Source organism: Prunus avium, chromosome 4 (genome assembly GCF_965620075.1).
Source record: "Prunus avium chromosome 4, drPruAviu1.hap1.1, whole genome shotgun sequence".
Classification (NCBI taxonomy): Eukaryota; Viridiplantae; Streptophyta; class Magnoliopsida; order Rosales; family Rosaceae; genus Prunus; species Prunus avium.
The window spans coordinates 10,625,202-10,646,400 of NC_142287.1; the positions used below are offsets into that span (position 1 = coordinate 10,625,202).

The window sequence follows — 21,199 nt, forward strand, 5'->3', positions numbered from 1 at the left end:
TTCTTTCTATTCCCTATGTGGCTAGCTCATTCTAATTTTTTATTTTAGATTTGGGCCAATATAGTATAAATATATAATTTGGGGCCCCTTTAATTGTAGGCCCATGCCCATCGCACTCTATGCACACCCTCAAGGCCGGCCCTGCTCTTAAGAGTTTGAGTGCTAAATGGGCCAAAAAAATAATCGGGGACGTTTGATTAGCTTAGTTTCCACCAGAGAAACGGCTGAAAATCCTTGAAAAAAGTGTATGATAAGTGTACAAAATGTTATGTTTTCCCATTTAGATCGGTGCACTAGATACAAAGTTATATCAGGTTTGATAAGGGTTTAAATTAAGTTGTACCTTGAGGCCCAAAACCTTGTGAAATAAGGAAAGGTTTTGAGGCCTATTAAGGAGTCCTATTTTGTTTCCTTTTTTGTGTGAACCGATTAAGTGGGCTTGGAAGATTAGTCAAGTCGGCCCTCGGTTATGAGTAGAGACGACTTGACCTAGCCTATATAAGCTTAAGGCCCTGCTCTCATCAGACACGTTCTCTAAACCTATTCTCATCATAAAGAGAGAGCTGAAACAGATTCTGAGAGAGAGCAGAAGTCTTGAGCCGTTCCTGTTCTTGCTAGGATTGCTGCTTGACAGGACCCGACCCAAATTCCACTTTGGAATCCGAGCCGAACCCTGTGCGTGTCCGACGCCTGGCAAGTGCCGAGCACGAATGACCTAATTGCCCTTCTAGTCAACCTTCAACTAAAACTGGGGTTTGACTTTTGCTGGAAAAAAAAACTCAGCAGAGTCTCCCCTGCAATTAGATCAATCCCAAAGTTACACCTGTCAAACAAGCATATAAAAATATACACCAACTGCCAGCATACAAATAAATACATACTAACAGTTAGACATGTATTCTAGGGCAATATCAGAGCATCTATACAGCGTAGGTTACAAATAAAACACAACTAATCAAAACCAAGGGATGTAGCGGAAGATGGACTCGGCCCGGTGGTGGCGCACTGATGCACGACTACTACCTGGGGGCGCAAAACATTAAAAAGGTGAGTGGACCAAAAACAAAGTTTATGAAAATAGCATATGAACATACTAACCCCACTGTAAAAACAGTTATGAAACTAAATCATTTCTTATATAAAGTCGTACTGAAATCAATGCATTCATATCTATATATATATAATCAATCACATACTTGATCAAACATTAAATCATTGAAAGCATTGAAATCAACTTTTAATCTACCACCTAGGTGTACCCATTTATAATTCCGTCAATTCCTTATAATCCGTCAATTCCATCATTGTGCCACCGGAGTGACACGTCCTAGCAGACCTCGGGAAACACAAGGTCACCCGAGCCGCAATCCTAGCAGAATTCAGGGGACACTTGGTCGGCCTGATCCGCAATCCTAGCACCACACAGTTCGAGCGTCCCCGAGACTCGTGGGGCTGTGTCAAGCATGCTGACCTACCCGAAGGCAACTGGATGTCCGTCGACATCAATAATACCGAAGGCAACATAATTTTATTTCGAAGGCAACTTTATTTCCGAGGCAACATTTATTCTACTGAAGGCAACCTTGGGTACCTATGGTGGCTTAAAAATAAATGTATATACATATATATATATATAATTCTAAAAAAGATTAAAGTTTATAAAACTACTTATAAAACTATTCCTTAAATCCTGCTGCCATTTAATCTGATAATACCTTAGTTCTGACTTTCCAAATCCCTTTTTTAAATGTTCCACTAGGCAGCACATAAATAAATAGAAATATTTAAATCTATCAAGTCATGCTAGGAAAGCTGTATTCAGTAAAACTTATTCAAGATCAAATAATGAAATTAAAATGCATAAACGTTTATAAAACAAACAGTCCACTCACAGATACTCTGAGCTAGCTGGACCCTTTGAAGGTCCCTCCTGCGGGTCACCTGGTGCCCGGGTGCCTAATTCATCCGATTTGGTGGCCGGATGACGACGAACGGAGCAGACAAAATTCTGCCAAAAATGACGCGATTTTCTGGTTCTCTCCAGCGATTCATGGCGGCAGGCGGCGGGGGAGGACGTCGGGCTGGGAGGCTGGGGAGTCGCCGGTCCGATCTGGGCTGGCCGGCGTCGATGGTGGTGGCTGGGAGGAGGGGTGGTGTCGGCTGGAAAACCAAAGGGGGGGAGAGGGAAGAGATGCGGGGAGAGAGAGAGTGAGGAGAGAAGAAATCTGGTTTTTTTAAAAAATCTGACTTTTTCCAAAATTTCAATTATGCCCTTTTTATGTATTTTGCTTGTAATTTCTTCGTTACAAGTCCAATTTGAGTCCACTACGTGTCTACAGACTCGTTTTGTCGTGCTCTACGCAACGGTACAAGTGGATTTCCAAAATTCCTTCCTTGTCAAAAAGTCAACTTAAAACCTAATAAAATATTCTAAGGGTATAATTGTCTTTTCCTCTAATAAAATATTAATTAAATAATATTTAAGGATTGGGTTGTTACACTGCTGCTACGGATTGGATGAGTTTAGAGGCTGTGTACTCAAGGAAGATGGCTCCAGGTATGTTTTCATGTCTTTATACGTATTACATATTTGTGTGAAAGATCTAGATTGTATAATAAAGAAATCTAACACAAAATGCATAATATTGTGATTGATGATGTGCTATCTAGTAGAAAGTCTAATAATTCTAGCCAACAAATGTTTTATGGGTGGCCCAACTTCTCAAGAAGTTCTGAGAAAATGACACATGCAGCTCCTCCCACTACAAGTGAAAGAGTGAGCCTTCCTCCTGGAACTAACTGTGGCACTGGCAATTTCATAGCTGGGGATGAACTGGAGTACCTATCTGACCAAGACATTGCAGCAGGAAGAATTCCAAACAGCACCAACACTAATAAAAACATGAAATCAAACTTCATTCAAAATGAGTAAAAGTAATGGTTATATGCATCCAAAAGTACAAATATAAAAAAATACACTAAACTGGAAAGCTACACCACAGCATACCTCCATAAGTTCCAGCGAAGTCCAAGGCTTTGAAGAATATTTCTGGGTCTAGCAAAGACAACACAATTGGTGGAACCAACGTCATTGCGTATGGCAGAGATCGGCTCTGACCGGCCGGAAGTTTCAGCACTGAGTATTCGGAAATTGACATTGGATGTTAGATAAGCATACCTTTCTGTACAATTAGATAAGCACAGTGGCTTAAGTATATAAGCATGCATAAACATATTTACAGTGGCTTAAGGAGAAAAAGCCCATTCTCAAAAGGATTTATGATAGAAGTAGGTAAAAATGCACAATGGGAAAAGGAAGAAAAAAAGGCTGAATTACATTTTTGTTCCACTTTGGTCCTAGTCATTTCAATTTTGCCAATTTTAGTTGTTTAGTTTTCTTTAACTTACAATCAAGTCCAAATAAAAAATGTGATTTAGCCAAAATGAAAAAAATGAAAGAAAAAGAAGCTACATAAGGGCTGGACGGCCAGGTGTTTTGAACTCTTAATGAGAAGCTATGAAGATCGGAAAAAAAAAAAAGCGCTCTTGTTTATTTTCATTTCAATCAATTTTTTTTTAATAGAAATGAAATTTATTGAAAGAAAAAGAAGAGGAACACACAAGTGGATAAGAAATCCACAAGCCAAACGAGCAACAACAGAAAAACAGACTAAAAAAACAAAGACACCAGCCAAACTACACAAAGGACTGCTACACCAGAAAGACCCAAAGAAACCAAGTCGCAAAACAAACACTTCACATCACAGCAGCAGCCATATCCCTCAATATAGTGGAGTAAGAATAGTCTTTGAAATCTGAAGTGACAGAAGCCCAGTCTTTGATCATATATCTTCTACTAATTAAATACACATTCATATTGAAAAAAGATGAATCGTTAGGTGGAACTCACAGTCAGAAAGGAAGTCAGAGAGACCCAAAACAAAGCCGATGTACGACGTTGCAATAGCAAAAAGTGAGAACACCTCAACAATAGGCTGAAAAAAAAATTAAAACAACAAAGTAAAAGAAAAGGAAAGGAAAATAGAACTTTATCGCTTCACATACTATCTGTTACTTCAAAGAAATTCAAGAACGACTCTTGTGATAAACCTACTCCAACAACTTCGTTCGTAGATAGCAATTGTTGTAATGGATCCATGATCTTATCTGAGCTCATTTCAACAGTTGTGATGGTTCCTAGAATCACGGCATTCCAGACTAGAAATAAAACAAGTGGTATACTGGTGCCTAAAACAATTGCAGTCCTGAAAAATAACAAGTTGATTACATACACAACATACAATATCAATAATGCATGACAAAATACTAAAACAAACCTATCAGACAAAATGATTATACGAGTAACGAAACCAAATGTCTAAGTCAAGGCACATATTTATACAATCTCAAATTATAAATTAATTTTAGGGTGCCATAGGCATGACAATTCTTAAGGACCATTTATAAAGTCAACCAGGTACAAAGTCGGCCTTGACCTTGGACTAATATAGACAAAGACTTTGATGTAGAACAGCCCATAATTAAGCACTCAAACAATAGAACATAGAAGAATATAAGAGGTCGAGGAGACGAAAATATAGACCGAAAAGACGAAAGAAAAGGCAGAACAGTAGAACAAGAAGAATATCGGAAGTCGAGGAGACGAAAATATAGATCGAAGGGACGAAAGAAAGGACTGAAATCAGAGATCCAAGAAGGAAGGACAGAAATCACATAGTTTTAAGAGAAGGTTTACTCAGTATCCAAATCTGAATTTTAAAGAACTACATGGGGGTATTTATAGCAAACTAAAACCTAGACATAATGGGATAGAAATCCCTTGCTTAAACAGAAATCCTAACCCAAATAAAATAGGAAACTTAAAACTAGAAATCGGGAAATCTGGAAAAGTAGAAATCCTACTAGAATTTGGAAAACTAGAGAAACTAGGAAACTAACAAATATATTAGGAAACTAATAAATTTAGGTCCTATGCGTCCTGCATCATTCTCCTCCGCTGAAAAGAACTCGACTCCGACGAGTAAATAGCGACAAAATCAAAATCCCAAGGAAGTGTGAAGAGGCATGTGGGGTTCTTTAGTGCTTCAAGATCAGCATCATATTTGCCACCTTGAAACCAGCTGTTCCGCAAGCCTGGAACATTAGTCCTTGTAAGAATGGCAAATAGAGAGCTCTACCTAGACCCATGATGAACATGATCGGCCAACGAATGCAAGCGCGTGTGTGGGTGTGATAGACCCTCAATCCATTGTGTTTGTAAGTCGTCGCCAGAGTGCCTTCGTTCAGGAAAAACACCTGGCTGGGCGTGTCGGGCTATCTCAAAATCCAAGTGTCGGTACATGAAGTTCTTGTCGTGTGGTCGGGGTGGTGGGGTAGGGACAGGAATGTTGTCGTCAACGAGAGGAGGACCCATCGTATGTTGGGTATGGTTGGGCTGCAGCATAGAACCAAAAGAAAAGATGGGCTCCAGTTGAGCCTTGGGCATGCCAATCGATAGTCCCGTTGATTGATTCGGAATACCTTGTGGCTCGGCCTTGAGTTTTTGATCCAGCGGTGGATTGGGAAGAAGGCCACCTTTTGGCGGCGGCGTAAACGAACTTGAGAGCACCGCTGAGGTAGAAAAAGGCTCAGTCATTCCAAGTCGAAAGTGATTGATAAGCATATGAACAGAGTCTTGGAGTTTGTTGATGGCAAGGTCCGTCGTCGCATGATTTTTGTGAGCCTGTACCAACTCGTCTTTGAGGTCAGCACGATGTGTGTGAGCCTGTACCAACTCGTCTTTGAGGTCAACGCGGAGTTTGGAGAGTTGGGTTTCCATGCCAGCGATATTGTCAGAAACTTTATCATGGAACGCATGAAATTGTTCTGCAAGGCTGGCCACGGTTTGGGGTGCCATGGTAGAGAGCAAATGCAAACGAAAGTGGGGGGAAGGCTCTGATTACCAATTGATGTAGTACAGCCCGTAGGTATTAGATTAAGCACTCAAACAATAGAACATAGAAGAATATAAGAGGTCGAGGAGACGAAAATATAGACCGAAAAGACGAAAGAAAAGGCAGAACAGTAGAACTAGAAGAATATCGGAGGTCGAAGAGACGAAAATATAGATCAAAGGGACAAAAGAAAGGACCGAAATCAGAGATCCAAGAAGGAAGGACAGAAATCACATAGTTTTAAGAGAAGGTTTACTCAATATCCAAATCTGAATTTTAAAGAACTACATGGGGGTATTTATAGCAAACTAAAACCTAGACATAATAGGATAGAAATCCCTTGCTTAAACAGAAATCCTAACCCAAATAATATAGGAAACTTAAAACTAGAAATCTGGAAATCTGGAAAACTAGAAATCTGGAAATCTGGAAAACTAGAAATCCTACTAGAATTTGGAAAACTAGAGAAACTAGGAAACTAACAAATATATTAGGAAACTAATAAATTTAGGTCCTATGCGTCCTGCAACAATGACATATCAGGTCGTCTTTTTGAAAATATATCACGCCAGTTACTTGGAATCTAAAGTTTGAAGCACAAATGTGACATCCATATAGGCATAATACATTTCTGTGTGGAATCTGTTGGACAACTACAAGGGATTGAAAAAATCCATGCTCATGCGAGCAGCTGAACATTTCGGGAAAGCATTGGCTTGCAACTGAAATTCTTTTCCTTTTGACATATAGCACAATCCAAGGCACTCTGCTTGCGCTAAGGGGAGCAGTCTCATCATAAGATCTCGAATGAACGTGAACGAGATTTGAAGATTCTATGAGCTCGATCCACTTAATCATCATTTCGTGTTTTATCACATTCATCTATTTACAAAGTTATCGTGGATTCAATCTTTCATAATCCTTCACATCAACCATGTCACTATTTGAACACAACCTCATTAACCTTTCACTAAACCTGAACTTCCTCATCTTTCAAACTAAAAGGAAGAAATGGCTTCATTCTTCCGTATATGTCACGAACAACTATATTAATGAGAGAAATGAATGTAATATATATATATATATATATATATGAATGTATGCATAATACATATTAGTATGTGGTGTACATATCAATTTATGTTTGAACATAAATTTATGAGCACTACCTATGTCACAAACTTCTATATAATAGAATAATACTTATCGAAAAATTCTATTTACAGAATGAAAACTTCGAGCATTTATATTATAGGGATGAGCTTCAAGTTCACCTGGTATTATTTGATTGCTGTTGTACTTCAAAAATATCAAATACATTGACATGGCATAAATATTATATAGGGTGGTTTGTTGGTCATTTTAAATATTAACGTTTTGATAGCCTTGTAATCAGACTTGATCATGTCTATACAGTCTTCAACCTCAGCATCAAGAAAAAGTGTTAAAGTTTACCATCTTACTCTTTGAGCAGTCTAGAGGCTTAAGCCCATTTCATTGGAAAGAAGTTTCTCAGGGCCTTATGATGAGGACATCTTTGTCAAACCAATTAGGGTTTACAAAAGAAAGAGATGGAAGAGGAAGTCGTTTAATTTGGTCTTTAAATCTAGCAATTTTTTATTCCTGCGATTAGTTTCTAACTTGTTCTCTAAGTTTTCCAGATTTTAGTAAGATTTATAAGTTTTCCAGATTTCAGTAGGATTTATAAGTTTCCTATTTTATTTAGGTTAGAATTTCTGTTTTAGCAAGGGATTTTTTTATCCTATTGTCTCTAGGTTTTAGTTTGCTATAAATACCCCTCTCATGTAATTCATTATGGAGTTGTGGAGATATAAAGAAAAGCTTATTTTCCAGAGATTGGAGACTACTTGGTGTGAAGCCAAACCCCTGGAGTGATTCCAGACCTATCCCTTTTGTTCTATTTTCTGTTTTCCATTGTTTTCGCTTCCGCTAAACTACCTAAATACTCAATTCACCCATATCCTACATCACCTTCCGGAGTTCATCTCTAATCTTTGTTTTATTATGGGTTAGGGGGATATAATTTGTTTTTGGAAGAATGTGTGTTGGGAATTCTCCATTAAGTATCTCTTTCCCCACCTATATAGGATTTCAATGTCTCTTGACGTGTCTTGGTAGTTTGTGTGATTTCTATGCATCGTCTGCAGGTGGAATTTTAATTTCAGGAGAAATCTGAGAGACCATGATGTGGGGGAGTTTTCCAATCTCTCTCATTGATTTACCCTCTCACTTTCACCAATACTTGACAGAAGAATTTCTATTGTTGAGTCTTACGGTAGTTTTTGTTGCAAGTCATTTCATAACCCTTTAACTGAGGATCACTGTCTCTATTTTCAGTTCATCTGTCCTATAGGACCAAGGTGCCTCCCAAGGTCCAATTTTTGGCTTGGGTTGTTGCCCATGGAAGGGTTGACACCTGTGAGGTTCTTCAATGTTAAGGTTATACTTTATCTCTCCCCACATTGGTATACATTGTGCAAAAGGGCGGCAGAAAGCAATGACCATATTTTCTCATTGCTCAATGGCTTTAAGTTTGCGGTACAATCTTCTTCAGCTTGCTAGGTTAAATTGAATGTTGAAGTCTTTGTTTTCTGAGAGATTGTGTGCTTTTGGTGGTGGAGAGAAGGCTAAGGTTTTGTGGAGATGCAGTGTACTGTAAATGTTTTTGTGTTTTGGATGGAAAGGAACAGAGTTTAAGAGAAGCTCGGGAAGACAACGAACAAGCTTAGGGATCATTCAGATTATGGGCCTGTCTTGACTTCAGTTTCCTCTGTGTTCCGAGACTGACCATTTTTTCTATATATATGGATTAGGAAGCAGCTGTTTCACCTTACTTGTATGCATGCATTTTTGGTACCTGGATTTTTTTAGGCTGAGGGTAGCATCGTTTATGGACTTTGATTGTAACTCTACATTAGTATTAATTAATACAAAAATCAAATTATCACCTTACTTTTGACAGGTCTCCTTCAAGATTCGTACAAAGAACAGGCACAACATTCTGGAGAAGGTATATACAAAATGTTAAAGAGTTGCTTTAATATTGAATGACTATATAAGTTGGTGATGTTAACCTGGTAAACAAACGACAGAACAATTATGGGTATACTCATGGGAACAGCTTGAAAGTTAGCTTTCAAAAGAACATCCCATTGTAGGTATCCACTCGCGACGGCCTAAGAAAGAAAGCAATGTTTGTTTATTGTTGCATGCCCGATATTGATGCATAGAACATCATTTAAGCAACTCTCACCACTTAAAACATCATTTTATCAGTTCTATTTGATGCATAAAAAATACTGCATGCTTGTGTTCGCAACACAGTATGCAGAAAAATAGAATTGAGCATGACAATGCATATGAGACAAAGCAAATTTTCCAATAACAAGATGTTAGGATCACAATTAAATGGTTTTGACTTTCCTGCTTCTTTTGATGCCAGACTGGTTCTAAATCATAATTCAAAATGTATATAAAGCCTATCTGAAAATAAATTGACGAGGAATACATATTTACAATATGGCTCACCAAAATGAAACAAGTCTGGTTTATTATTCTCCAGGATAAGTTACAAATAAAAGCAGTCCTGTTTCACCAAAAATAGAAAAATAAAAGCAGTCTTTTTGTTTAACTTTTCGAAATTCTTTTGCATCTCTTCCATAATATCTATTTATCAAAGTTCACAGAAATTAATAGGATCTTTCAAGGGAAATATTCTAATGACTACTGTGCAGACATAATTTTGGTCAAAATTGGACTGGAGCAGAGAATCTGTACTCTGGAGCAAAAACACTTAAAATCATCCAAGTCCTGAAGAGAGAGAGAGAGAGAGAGACTTACTACTAGAGCAGCAAAAGATATGATAATTCCAAATACCAGAACCCCATTAACCGCACCAACGAAGCGTTGACTACATGTGAAGATAAGTTTACAGTCAAACTCAAATCTCAACTGGAGAGAGAGAGAGAGAGAGAGAGAGAGAGAGAGAGAGAGGAGCTACAAAAATTCATCATATTTCAGTTCTCTTTGGAAGCTTAGCATGCCACTGTTGTTAGCTTGGTATACCTATGGCCTCTAATTTCCATTCCATATGTATCTGAAAGGTTACAAAATGAAAGGTGTGGTTGCACCGATATTTTTCCCTCGAATTGTCTGTCTGTCTCTCCATGTGTAGGATGAGGCTCCACATAAGGGAGGGGATTAGATATCAATACATAATTATTGGCTCATTCCCTAACTGCTGAAGCTTTTGGAAACCAACGGTTGTCTAATAAATGTAGGTCAATACATTCTCAAATTTCCTCTGGAAACAAATTTCCAGTTTGAAATTGGCTTTCTTTCTGTTAGATGGTATAGAGCTTATACCATGTGAGAAAAGGTTCAAGGTACTGCAAGGATGGCACAGACACGCATATATTTCATAGGCACACACCGCTGCTCATTCATGCACATGATCAGTCTACCATACACACACAAACACACATTTAAAATTAACCAGTACAATGACATCATAACCTTGATCAGACATGTAGCATAACTTCCTATTTAGTTTTTGTTTTTCTTTGTTTTGGTCAACTACTTCCTATTTAGTTAATGATCAGCATTCTCGACTAGCAGTCATCTTAATAGAAAGACCGAGACCCACCAATTGGTTAACTTGGCATATAGTCTACTAACAGTACATGATTGCCGTATTATTACTAGAACAAGATTGGTTTACTTTAATGTACTTAGTTTACAAAAACGATAACCTAAGTGTAAAGATGAACCTTCCAAAGTAGCATATGCCTCCCAACAGCAATGAAAATATTGTTGCACTTTCCCATCTGCAACCATAATGCTGCCATCAACACCTAACAAATGTAGAAGTATAATTCGAATATAAAATGGACAATTGTTACTCATAAAATTCAGATGTGAAACAGCAAAAAGCTGGTGCAACAATTGGGCACATTGGAAATGCTACAGATTGGTCCTTACAAGGGAATTCCGAGAAAATTTGACATAATTTCTGAAGAACGAGCCACATAGGCAACAAGAAGTGCATAGTGTATAAAAATGTATGACCAACTGCAGGATAATGAAAGTTGCTATCAGAAACTGATTAAGAAAATCGCACATAAAATTGTACTATAATAGGCCATAATGACAGACCATGTTTACATAATTAGTGGTGCACAAAATAATAAAAGAGCATATTGAATAAACTATCTAAAACATTTAAAAGAAGCACAGTAGATAATTTATTTTCTAGTTAGAATAAGGCAGAATGATTTTCCCCTTAGATTGAATGGTATATAAACTCACTACAAGGTTACAAATAAGGAAGGTACAAAAGTCAACTATACTAATTGCAATTAATATACAGCTAATTAATTAATTAGCCTATTCTAGTCTTCATGCCAACATTGGTTTTGTGTAACTTTCGAATCTCACAATTCCACATTTCTCATCAAGTGCCTAAATTTGGCTGACGAAAAGATGAACCTTAAATGGATTCAAAATACAGTTCACAATCTGTCCAGCTTTAGTTGTAATGTTTGCATTAGAGTTTTCTTTGTGAAATTTAGCACTCATGTCACCATGGTTTCGAAATAGAGTTAGATATCTCTTGTTGTTAAAGGACATTTCTAAGTGACTCTCTCACTCGCCATTGCTATTTTATCCCATCTAGTTTCTTGAATTCCATATTTCAATTGTTTTTCTTTTTCCTAATCACGGCACATGCCATATTGATTCCCTTTCCACCAGAAATCTCCACAACCAATTACTCATCCTTCGTCCACTTTCGACCAAATTACCTTTCCTCCCCTAATACCAGCCCACAGAAAACCCCTCACAAGGTGCTCCACTTTCCTAGAAATTCCTTTCAGAACTTGAATGCTTTCCAGTGTTGGTTCTATTAAATCTAGTCGGTCTCCTCTAGAAAGGGATGCCTTCATTCCAACTTTAAAATCTTTCTTTATCCTTTTCATCTAGTTTCTTGAATTCCATATTTCAATTGTTTTTCTTTTTCCTAATCACGGCACATGCCATATTGATTCCCTTTCCACCAGAAATCTCCACAACCAATTACTCATCCTTTGTCCACTTTCGACCAAATTACCTTTCCTCCCCTAATACCAGCCCATAGAAAACCCCTCACAAGGTGCTCCAATTTCCTAGAAATTCCTTTCAGAACTTGAATGCTTTCCAGTATTGGTTCTATTAAATCTAGTCGGTCTCCTCTAGAAAGGGATGCCTTCATTCCAACTTTAAAATCTTTCTTTATCCTTTTCCACCACCACATTCCAAACAATTTCAGCTCTAGGATAGCCACCCAAATAGAAAGCACCTCCCTTTCTCTCAACTTGTGCAATTAGTTTTGCAATGGGCGTGGGCTTATCAATCAACCTAAGTACACCAGATGAGGAACAAAACAAAACTGAAGATGAAATCCATTTCTATGTTGAAACGATCAAGTGACTCCAAAAATATACTTGATCTTCTCCCTCACAATCGAATCCACGGCTTACCGTGCTCTTCTTCTGACAGCAATTCCATAAAGTCCACATTCATGCTGCTTCCCCTGGCTTCTTCTACAACACCAGTGTGCATAAAGCAGATTCCAGCTGTTGGTTCCAATATCTGGATTTCATATTTTAAATGACTCACCAAATGAGGACAGAAACTTCAATGGATATCGACCAAAATGACCTCTCTCAATAATATGTTGGTGAAACAAGTTGCCTCACCAACACCTAAATTATGTCAGCAACATAGAAGAAGGCTATACCATCAGAACCAAATTTAGATAGATTACATTTGAAAGCAAAGAAGGTAACACTGATTTAAAATAAAAATTAAAAAAGGCTAATGCACTATCTTAATTGTTTTTTTTTTTTTTTTTTAAAAAAAATCCAAAGTATTCAGGCCAAAATGAAAAAATCCAAAGTAATGCATTTTGCAGTCAACAATAAGCTGTACAGATACTTTATAATCTACAAGAATATCACCTTACCACACAATTTGAACTCCCACACTCCCTACAGTCCTCATGGCCATTGATACCTGAAATGGGTCACCAGACAAACGGACAATGTTACAATTAATATGTTAAGGATGCATCCGACATCCTAAAACTTTTTCTTGGAAAAACACAATTGATATAAATATAAATATTTTATGTTGTTACATGTGGTTTGCTTCAGAAAAGGAGACCTGACTGTTTTTTCTTTCTCCTAGTTGGTGTCTTAAGTGTTTAGTGCATGTAGGAAAAGAAAGACAGAAAATATAATCCTACTTTTAAATCTGCAATGCAACTACGGACAATACTTGTGTAAAGAAGACTAAGAAATTAAGTACCAGTGATACACCACCAGAACCCAGTTGGCACATAGTGTTTACATTTACTTCGGCTATTAGCAGCCCCGTTACAACCTGCCATTGACGAATCACAAGTACATAAGAAAAGGGAAATATAAAACAGGAAAAATTGTGTTGAATGTGAAACGAAACAAGTTAGCAACGGCCTAAGTGATAATGTAGAGAGGAAAAACAGAGAGTTACAAAATGAATGCATCAGCTGAGGTGGGTTAGCAACACAACACTTACCATGTAAATCCAACAGAGTATGCAGGTGATTGCAGAAGCCAGAAATCCGGATTCTTGTGTCACTGCAGGGATTGCAAGGATCCCAGCACCGATCTACAATACAAATATCATATGGAATTCAATACCAACTGTCAACTGTCAACAATTCCTTCCTCTAAAGTCAGCATTTTTGGATTGACAATCGGCATTCCAATAGCACTAACTAACTTCTAACTATAGTAATACAAAAAAAAAAAACGAAAGAAAAGAAAAACGAGGAAAGAAGAGTTGCATACCGTAGTCCCTGCGACGAGGAAAATGGCGCTGGATAGACTTCCTGCAAGTATAAATCAATTAAACAAAACAATAATAATAAGCAAATGAATAGAAAAATAATAATAATAAGTGAGTGACCAGACCAGCTTCTCTCTTCAAGGTGGCTTGGTTGAGATTGGAAAACAGCCTCTCAAACTCGAATTCCGTCTCGTTCTCAGACTCAGAGGGTTGAACTTGAGATTTTTTCTGCGACTGCGGGAGGCATTTGGTAAGTAGTTTTCTTGGACTTGGAGGAGGAGTTGTTGGAGTATTTGAGAAATGGCTCTTGCTCTTGCTCCTCCTCGTCTTCCTCTTTCCATTTCTGCAATTAAGTGGGAGTGGATGAGCTGAAGAATGCAGCAATCTTCTTGACGACCACGAACACGGAATTACAACGCAACAAGAAGAACAGAATGCTGCCGCCATTTTTTTTTCTTTTTTCTTTTTTCTTTTTTCTTTTTTTTTTTTTCTGTTTTTGGGTTTTAGATAGACAGATATAGTCATAGTTTCATAGAGAGGGAGGGTCCAGGCAGCAACACAGCCAAGCAAAAATAAAGCAACGCTCGACTGAGTCTCACTCACCTCCCACCGTCTCCATCCATTCATTCATCATCAGACGTGATTTTCTCTTTCTTTTTTCTTTTTCGTTTATTTGACATCTGTGGTTATTAGTAAATCACTTTAGTTACTTTATCAAAAATCAAAAATTAAAAATCCCCTTAGTTATTTTTTTGGAAAAAATTACCTTACTTGATAAACCGCCGTTTTGCTTTGCCTCCTTATTTTGTTTTGTTTTTTTTATAAATTAATGATATGAATTTTTTTTTAAAGGCTTAGTTTCACAAATGATCCTTGAGGTTCGAGAACTTTAATTTGGAGAAAAGACCCCAATAAGAAGATAAATTATAAAGGACAAAGACGAGGACAACCACTGGATAATTTTTAAAGATGTGGATCCTTCCTCGGATGAGATATTTCTACTTCTTGCAAATCACAACACATACATAAATTCATTAAAAATAAAATAAAATAAAATAAAATTTATGCGCATGTCAAACCATGATTGGCATGTTAGTAGTTCCCACTCAAGGAGATCAGTATTTTCCTTCTCAATACTAATGTTTAACGCTTGAAAATGCTCAAAATCTAATATATTTAGTCATGACTTGTAACCCTCAATGTGAAATTCTATATTCTCAACCTATAATAGTTGGAATGAACTGCATTAAATAATATGAACAATATTGCAACTTTCTCTGTGAGTGAGGGAGTGAATCACTCAATTGACTGGGAAAAATGGGAGGATGAGCCACAAGCACTTCTCGAAGCAGGTTCTGTATACCAGTTATTTTCTTCACGAGTGAGAAAGTTGGCCTCTGCAATAAAATTCCAAGGAAAAATACCATGCTTTAGACAAGCCTTGATATATCTCAAAAAAAATCTTTATATAATTTTCCTATTCTTTCAATCAAGCCTAAAATTATTCCAACAAAATAGGCGATCTAAAACTTTAGGCAACGTTCCATCAAGTGATGATTGACTTTCCCATTTCATGGTTGTCCATGATTAGCTGGGAGGAGGTTTCATAGCTATTGGATAAATAAATGATTCAAACAACAGCACGGGAACTAGCAATTATAGCATGCGTCAACAATTACTTCTTTGTTATCTTTTATTTTCTGCTCAGCAATTCGTAATAAACATGCTTCTGATGAATTTCTTTTACATTATCATAGCTAGTTAATACTCTTGATACAACTATGTTGTAAAAACATCAGATACAGTGCAATAGACTGACCTGACAAAAACACATCTTTATATTCATCATCATCATAAACGAATTGGGGAGGATCTGGAGAACCAATCCCAACAATAGTGCTTCCACTGCATCAACAATATTGCGAAAAATGGAAATGATGCAAATGTCAAATGAGTTTGTATCAGTAAACAATAATACATGGCAATATATGTTCTCCATGCAAAAGTTGACAATGTGATGTTTTTGCACAATGGTTTTCATTGTGGGCCATTTCACCATAAAACCCTGTTACAGATGAGGGGGGACTAGGGATACTTTTTCATCACCCATCAACCTGACAGCTTCGGCGTTTTAATGAAATAATGATAAAAGCAAGAGTTTAACTGAATATTCCAATAAGTGCTAAAATGGATGTACCTTCCAGACATAAAAACAGCACCATATTGTCCACAGCTTGCTGAAAGTACACGCTGTTTTAATCTTTTAAGAGATGGAAGAACTTCAAACGCTGGAGGTTCTGCAAATAAACACATATAAAAAGTTTGTAAATGGAGTGCTTTTTAGATAAAAGGATGGAACTGTAGCAGTCCAATACTTTATGACCCTGTTGAGACCCAAGACCTACTCTTGAAAACAAGCAAGGTTTCTCTAGTTCTGTAACAATGTCAATTCGGTACAAAGTTCTATGCAAAATATTTTAACAACCATCACATATGGAAGATTGTTTAACACATAATGTGATGCAGGGCAGCGGCTATAAGCTGCTGTCCAGCGACCCAAACATACCCAAAATACGGAGAATAGAAGGATAAAGCAATAGAATCGAAGTTGGAACGAAGATAATTGAGTTCTAGGGCAAAATCCCAATAGACACTCTATAGACTAAAGTCTAAAATTATATTCATCAACAAAAACTAAATACAAGAGTCTCTTAATAGCCTATTTATACTAGAATATAGAAAACCTAATTGACATAGGAATTAAAAACCTAAACAGGAAATTAAACCAAATCCTAGTAAGAATAGGAAAATAAGTAATAAAATAACCTATTAATTTAATATAACTAAAACTTAGCCTTATTGGCTGATGCCCACTTAGATTAGGAAAGTCTAATAGATGCTCCCGCATCATAATGACTATAATTTGAATGTGTAAAACACTTCTAGATATAAAACAGTTGAAAGGCAATCAAACACGATGCCTTAGATGAACCTCTCTGGTCATGTATACATACCTAAATCATTGATGCAAACATCCTGTGATATTCCATTCCTTGAAATTTTCTCCAGCAAAGTTACAGGATCAGCCTTACTAGTTCTATCCAATTGAAGGCGCTGAAATTGTTTTTTTTAAAAAGAAAAAGATTCTTAAAAGAGATGGTTTCAATATATTGATGCAGATTATTATTAATCCATTCACTACATTTAAATATGCAATACCTTGTAAACTTCAGCTGTTGAACATGCCTGTTGGGGCTTTATAAGAACCATTGGAAGGTCGAATGGTAGCGGTGGAGGAATATTTTGAACAACCTGGACATCCAGAACCAGAGCTGAAATTTAAACTCCCATAGAAGTACCAGACATTTTGAGGACAGGCACATATATGGTACAAAAATGCACCTACGTGCGTCAAATTGTTCTGTACATGTTGGATAGATTGTTCCATACACTTTCTAGGGGTGGAAAACAATTATGAATATATTTGCAGAGCCATCATCTGAAATGACATAGAGTGACCAACACACAATAAGAAACAGATGAAGTTCTATCTTTGTAATAAATAGACATACCTCACCTCGACCAGTACAATAGGCTGCTCCTTGAGAGAAAAAGAAGGGAACATCTGAACCAATCTCACTCGACCATTCTTGGAGTTCCTTCTCGGTGGCAAGAAAACCATTAAACTGATTTGCTGCCCAGAGTGCAGTAGCAGCATTGCTGCTTCCACCACCCAGCCCTGCTCCTGTGGGCACCTTCTTGTCAAGATGAATCTGCCAAAAACAATTTACATACAAAATATGTATATTTAGTTACAGCACCTAAGGTTGATTAAATTCGAAGAGATGCCAAGTTAACATTCAAAATCTTCTCAATCACCTAAGCATCTATTCTTACCCAAAAGAAATTGTTGCTACCAGTCTTCTTTCTGTAAAGGTTAAGGGCCTTAATAATCTGCAGAAAGAAGGTTCCCAATCACAATGTCCCAAGATTAAGAACAACAGGCAAAAAAGAAAAAAAAACAGTGCCTTACCAAATTTCTATCATCAAGGGGGACCCCAGGCACATTGGTTGACAAACGATCTTGAGCTTTTGAGGGTGACAAAGAAAACTTAATTACATCTCCAAGGCTTATTACCTAGTCAAGACACCAGGAGACATTTGGGGAGTAAGAGATGTATGTATATATAGAATACAAATGATGTGAACTTAATAACAGAAGAAGCAGGGCATAAAATTTCGACTTTCAGATTTTCTTACAAAAGATCATGTAAGCAGCAAGTAGTTATAAATTTGGATGGACTCACGTGAAAGAGAGATGCCAAATCATGAAACCCATCTTCCCTTTTGTTAGTTATTCTCAAGAAAACATTTATCTGCACGAGAAAGGTTTGCCAAATTCAACACAAATTGGAAAACCCAGTTGCCAGAAAATGCAAGAAGAAGCCCCGTAATGACTTACCTTGCAAGGTGAGAATAGAGTGAGCCTTGAAACCGGAGCGGCTTCCTTGTCCACCTCATCTGCCAGCTTGTTTATCCTTTCATCAGGATTGTACACTATCTAGTCACCAAGAAACCCAAAATTTAACAATCAAACAAGCATTTATATACAATTGAAAGCCCAGTGAAAAAAAACATAGAAACAACAAGAACTCAAGAGAGTCCAATTTGAATTTGAAGCATAACAAAGAATTGAGATTGAAGTACAACCTCTACTTGTTTTCTGGCAGAAACCATGAGTCTGACAAATGGGGTCCTTTGATTTCTAGACTTTGAGTCAAAAAAAGAGGACCCATGTGACCTGAACGAAGAGAGACTGCGATTTTCAATAATATTGGGAGATGGGTGGAAGATGGGGCTATGGCAGAGAAAATGAGAGGAAGCCATAGTTCCAGAGTGCACAGAAACGCTGGGCGAGACTTGAAGAGCTTGCCTGAAGCTTTGAGTATTTAGTCTTTTGAATATATGTGGTATTTACTTATACCTTCAGGAACAAAAGGTATCAATTTCTTCACACATTTTGCTACTCCTCCTTGTCCTGTTCAGAAATGGGTTTGGTGGGATTACGAAAAGAAAAACACTCGATTAGAACGGCAGTAAAAAAAACCGAGTCAAAAGTGTATTTGTGGGACAAATGCGGAAAGCGTCAAATCCCAATTGGCAATGCCTGCTCATACCCAATTTTTCAATCGCTTTAAGCGAAGAATTAATTTTTTTCAAAACTAGGAAAGGCAAATAGTCATCTTTTCCTTTTCAACTCGGTCAATTATGGTTCTAGTTTCCTCAGTTTCAACCATTAATGGTATAGCTACCTTCCTCTTTGGCCTTTCCATTCTTATCTTTCCCATTCATTTTGTGTCATCTGTATTCTGCTTACACCTATATTTGAGTATTTATGGCATGCTGAGCATCTTCAAGGAAAAAGGCAAAAGAGTGGGCAAACCTAATTTGCCTTGCCACATCAGCATTTTCATGCTCCAAGGGGAAAGGCAAATGGGTAGGTAAAATATACCTACTCTATTGACCAAAAAAAAAAAATACCTACTCTATTGACCAAAAAAAAAAATTACCTACTCTCCCCACTACTCTCCCCAACAAGGCAATATTGCGTACTTCAAAATGAAGAGGTATATTGAGCCCCACTTGCTTTTTATAATAAAATATCATCTCCACTCTCTCACCTACTTTCTATAAAATATAATAGTAAATGTAAGATAAAAATAAATAATATAATAATGGTTTGTAGACTTACATTGCCTAGTCACTTGGAGTGACAAACTTTTTTCATGAGGCAAATGGGTAGACTTGCATTACCTATTTCATTTGCCTCTTCCCTTGGAGATATCAGTAATGGGGATCCTGAGTTTTTGCATTTAGAGAATACACATTTACCCGCATTTAATAAAATCTTTATCATTCAAATCATCTAACGACTTAAAGCAAGTCACATCATCTAGAGGATAGATTTGTAATTTTCTTTGAAAATTGAGGTTAATAGTCCCTCCGTCTCTCAACCCAATATCCATAAACCTCATCATGACTATAACTCCATTAAGGACTACGCATCCATCTTCCAAGTTCCAACACTTACCCAATTTCCTCCTTTCAAGCCATCTAATTCCTATTTATGTTCATCCTCCTCATGACTGCTTGTCATAAGTTTCAATGGCCATCGCCCAATATTTCCATCCTCCTCCATATCCCCAATTTCATTTCATTATAAAAAAGAATTTATTTATTTATTTTAATTTCACTCATATCTTCTTTTTTGTATGATGGTAGATCCCCTAACCCTATCCCATAATGGATCCTCCAATTTGAGATCAGCAAGATTATTATAAAATTGGTATTATGGAAGTGGCCTTATGTTTGTGTAAATTACAAAGTCGGTTGAGAGCAAGATTGGTAATTTGAAATGGGTTAGTGTTTCACAGGATCGGTTTGAGAATTTTTGATTACTCATCAAAAAAAGAAAGGGAGAAGATTGAGAATGACAATGAAGTTGGTTCTGAGGAGAAAACAAGGAGTAACGAATGTCGTTATCATTAATAAAGGCAAAAACATATTTAGCTGACTTGGCTTGCTTTAAGTCGTTAGATGATTTGAATGCTTGAGATTTTATGAAATGCGGGTAAATGCGTACTCTCTAAATGCAGAGACTCGAGATCTGGTAGGCGTATTAGAATCATCCCAATTCATTATTCTCATGTGTTTTTTTTCAACCACAGGACCCGAGATTTCCATCTCATAAGAGACTCCTGCGTCAAGCGTTGCATTAAGTTCATATAGTTTTCGAGTATAATCCATCGTTGCTTGCTCATTTCCTTGGTCCTTCACAAGAACGGTTTCTTGTACAGCTCATCCTTAAGGACGTTGATTCTATGCTTACACACAAGACTACCCCTCTTCTCGAAAGCTTCACAGGGACTACTTTATGACAACGGACGACCGCCCGTAAGGGGTTTACTGCACAAGGCCCCTGCGATACTTATACATAAGGAATAAAAAATTATTTTAATGATTTAAAATAATTTTTTATTATTTGTTTGTCCACCTGGAAGTCCATGTCATTAAAAAATGGGGCCCATGTTTGACACATCAGCATTTAACGAACTTATTAACGGTTTGTGTAACGGTGGGGGTAATTTGTAGGTTTTCCAGGAGTTTGAGTATGGAGTTGTACATGTCTTACAACATATGTATGAATTTGAAAATGACCCTATAGTTTGGGGGGTTTTTTTTATGGAAGTTCCATGGTAAAATCTGTAATCAAATACCCTCAAAATGGGGAGTCAGATAAACTAGGGAGAGTAGTTGATCCGATTCCAATTTCTTATTCCCAAATTCTTAACTTTCCT

General features: G+C 37.2%; 3 protein-coding genes across 4 annotated transcripts; all 3 read right to left on the reverse strand.

Annotated features, from left to right (window-relative positions):
• Nucleotides 1-2,626: 2,626 nt before the first annotated feature.
• Nucleotides 2,627-14,453, reverse strand: LOC110774397 (uncharacterized). Of its 2 annotated transcripts, XM_088251672.1 has the most exons (14): nucleotides 13,967-14,452; nucleotides 13,844-13,884; nucleotides 13,569-13,661; nucleotides 13,320-13,394; nucleotides 12,976-13,025; nucleotides 10,956-11,045; nucleotides 10,745-10,801; nucleotides 9,816-9,885; nucleotides 9,050-9,151; nucleotides 8,924-8,976; nucleotides 4,115-4,265; nucleotides 3,911-3,995; nucleotides 3,008-3,136; nucleotides 2,627-2,891 (listed from the first exon to the last, which is right to left on the reverse strand). In XM_088251672.1, the coding sequence occupies exons 1-14, from the start codon at nucleotides 14,364-14,366 to the stop codon at nucleotides 2,704-2,706; spliced, it is 1,584 nt and encodes a 527-aa protein (XP_088107798.1). In that variant the 5' UTR covers nucleotides 14,367-14,452; the 3' UTR covers nucleotides 2,627-2,703. The 2 variants fall into 2 exon arrangements, with proteins under 2 accessions (XP_088107798.1, XP_088107799.1); XM_088251673.1 differs by lacking the exons at nucleotides 8,924-8,976; nucleotides 9,050-9,151; nucleotides 9,816-9,885 and having other exon boundaries at nucleotides 13,967-14,453.
• On the reverse strand, nucleotides 4,272-8,917 carry LOC148294772 (uncharacterized). Its single transcript, XM_088251675.1, has one exon. The coding sequence runs from the start codon at nucleotides 5,915-5,917 to the stop codon at nucleotides 5,195-5,197; it is 723 nt and encodes a 240-aa protein (XP_088107801.1). The 5' UTR covers nucleotides 5,918-8,917; the 3' UTR covers nucleotides 4,272-5,194.
• A 410-nt stretch (nucleotides 14,454-14,863) lies between the features above and the next one.
• Nucleotides 14,864-18,922, reverse strand: LOC148294773 (4-diphosphocytidyl-2-C-methyl-D-erythritol kinase, chloroplastic-like). Its single transcript, XM_088251674.1, has 11 exons — nucleotides 18,552-18,922; nucleotides 18,304-18,402; nucleotides 18,149-18,217; nucleotides 17,875-17,979; nucleotides 17,739-17,795; nucleotides 17,414-17,614; nucleotides 17,061-17,153; nucleotides 16,856-16,955; nucleotides 16,039-16,138; nucleotides 15,661-15,746; nucleotides 14,864-15,238 (listed from the first exon to the last, which is right to left on the reverse strand). Exons 1-11 carry the CDS (start codon nucleotides 18,726-18,728, stop codon nucleotides 15,138-15,140), a joined length of 1,188 nt encoding a protein of 395 aa, XP_088107800.1. The 5' UTR covers nucleotides 18,729-18,922; the 3' UTR covers nucleotides 14,864-15,137.
• Between the last annotated feature and the right edge of the window lie 2,277 nt (nucleotides 18,923-21,199).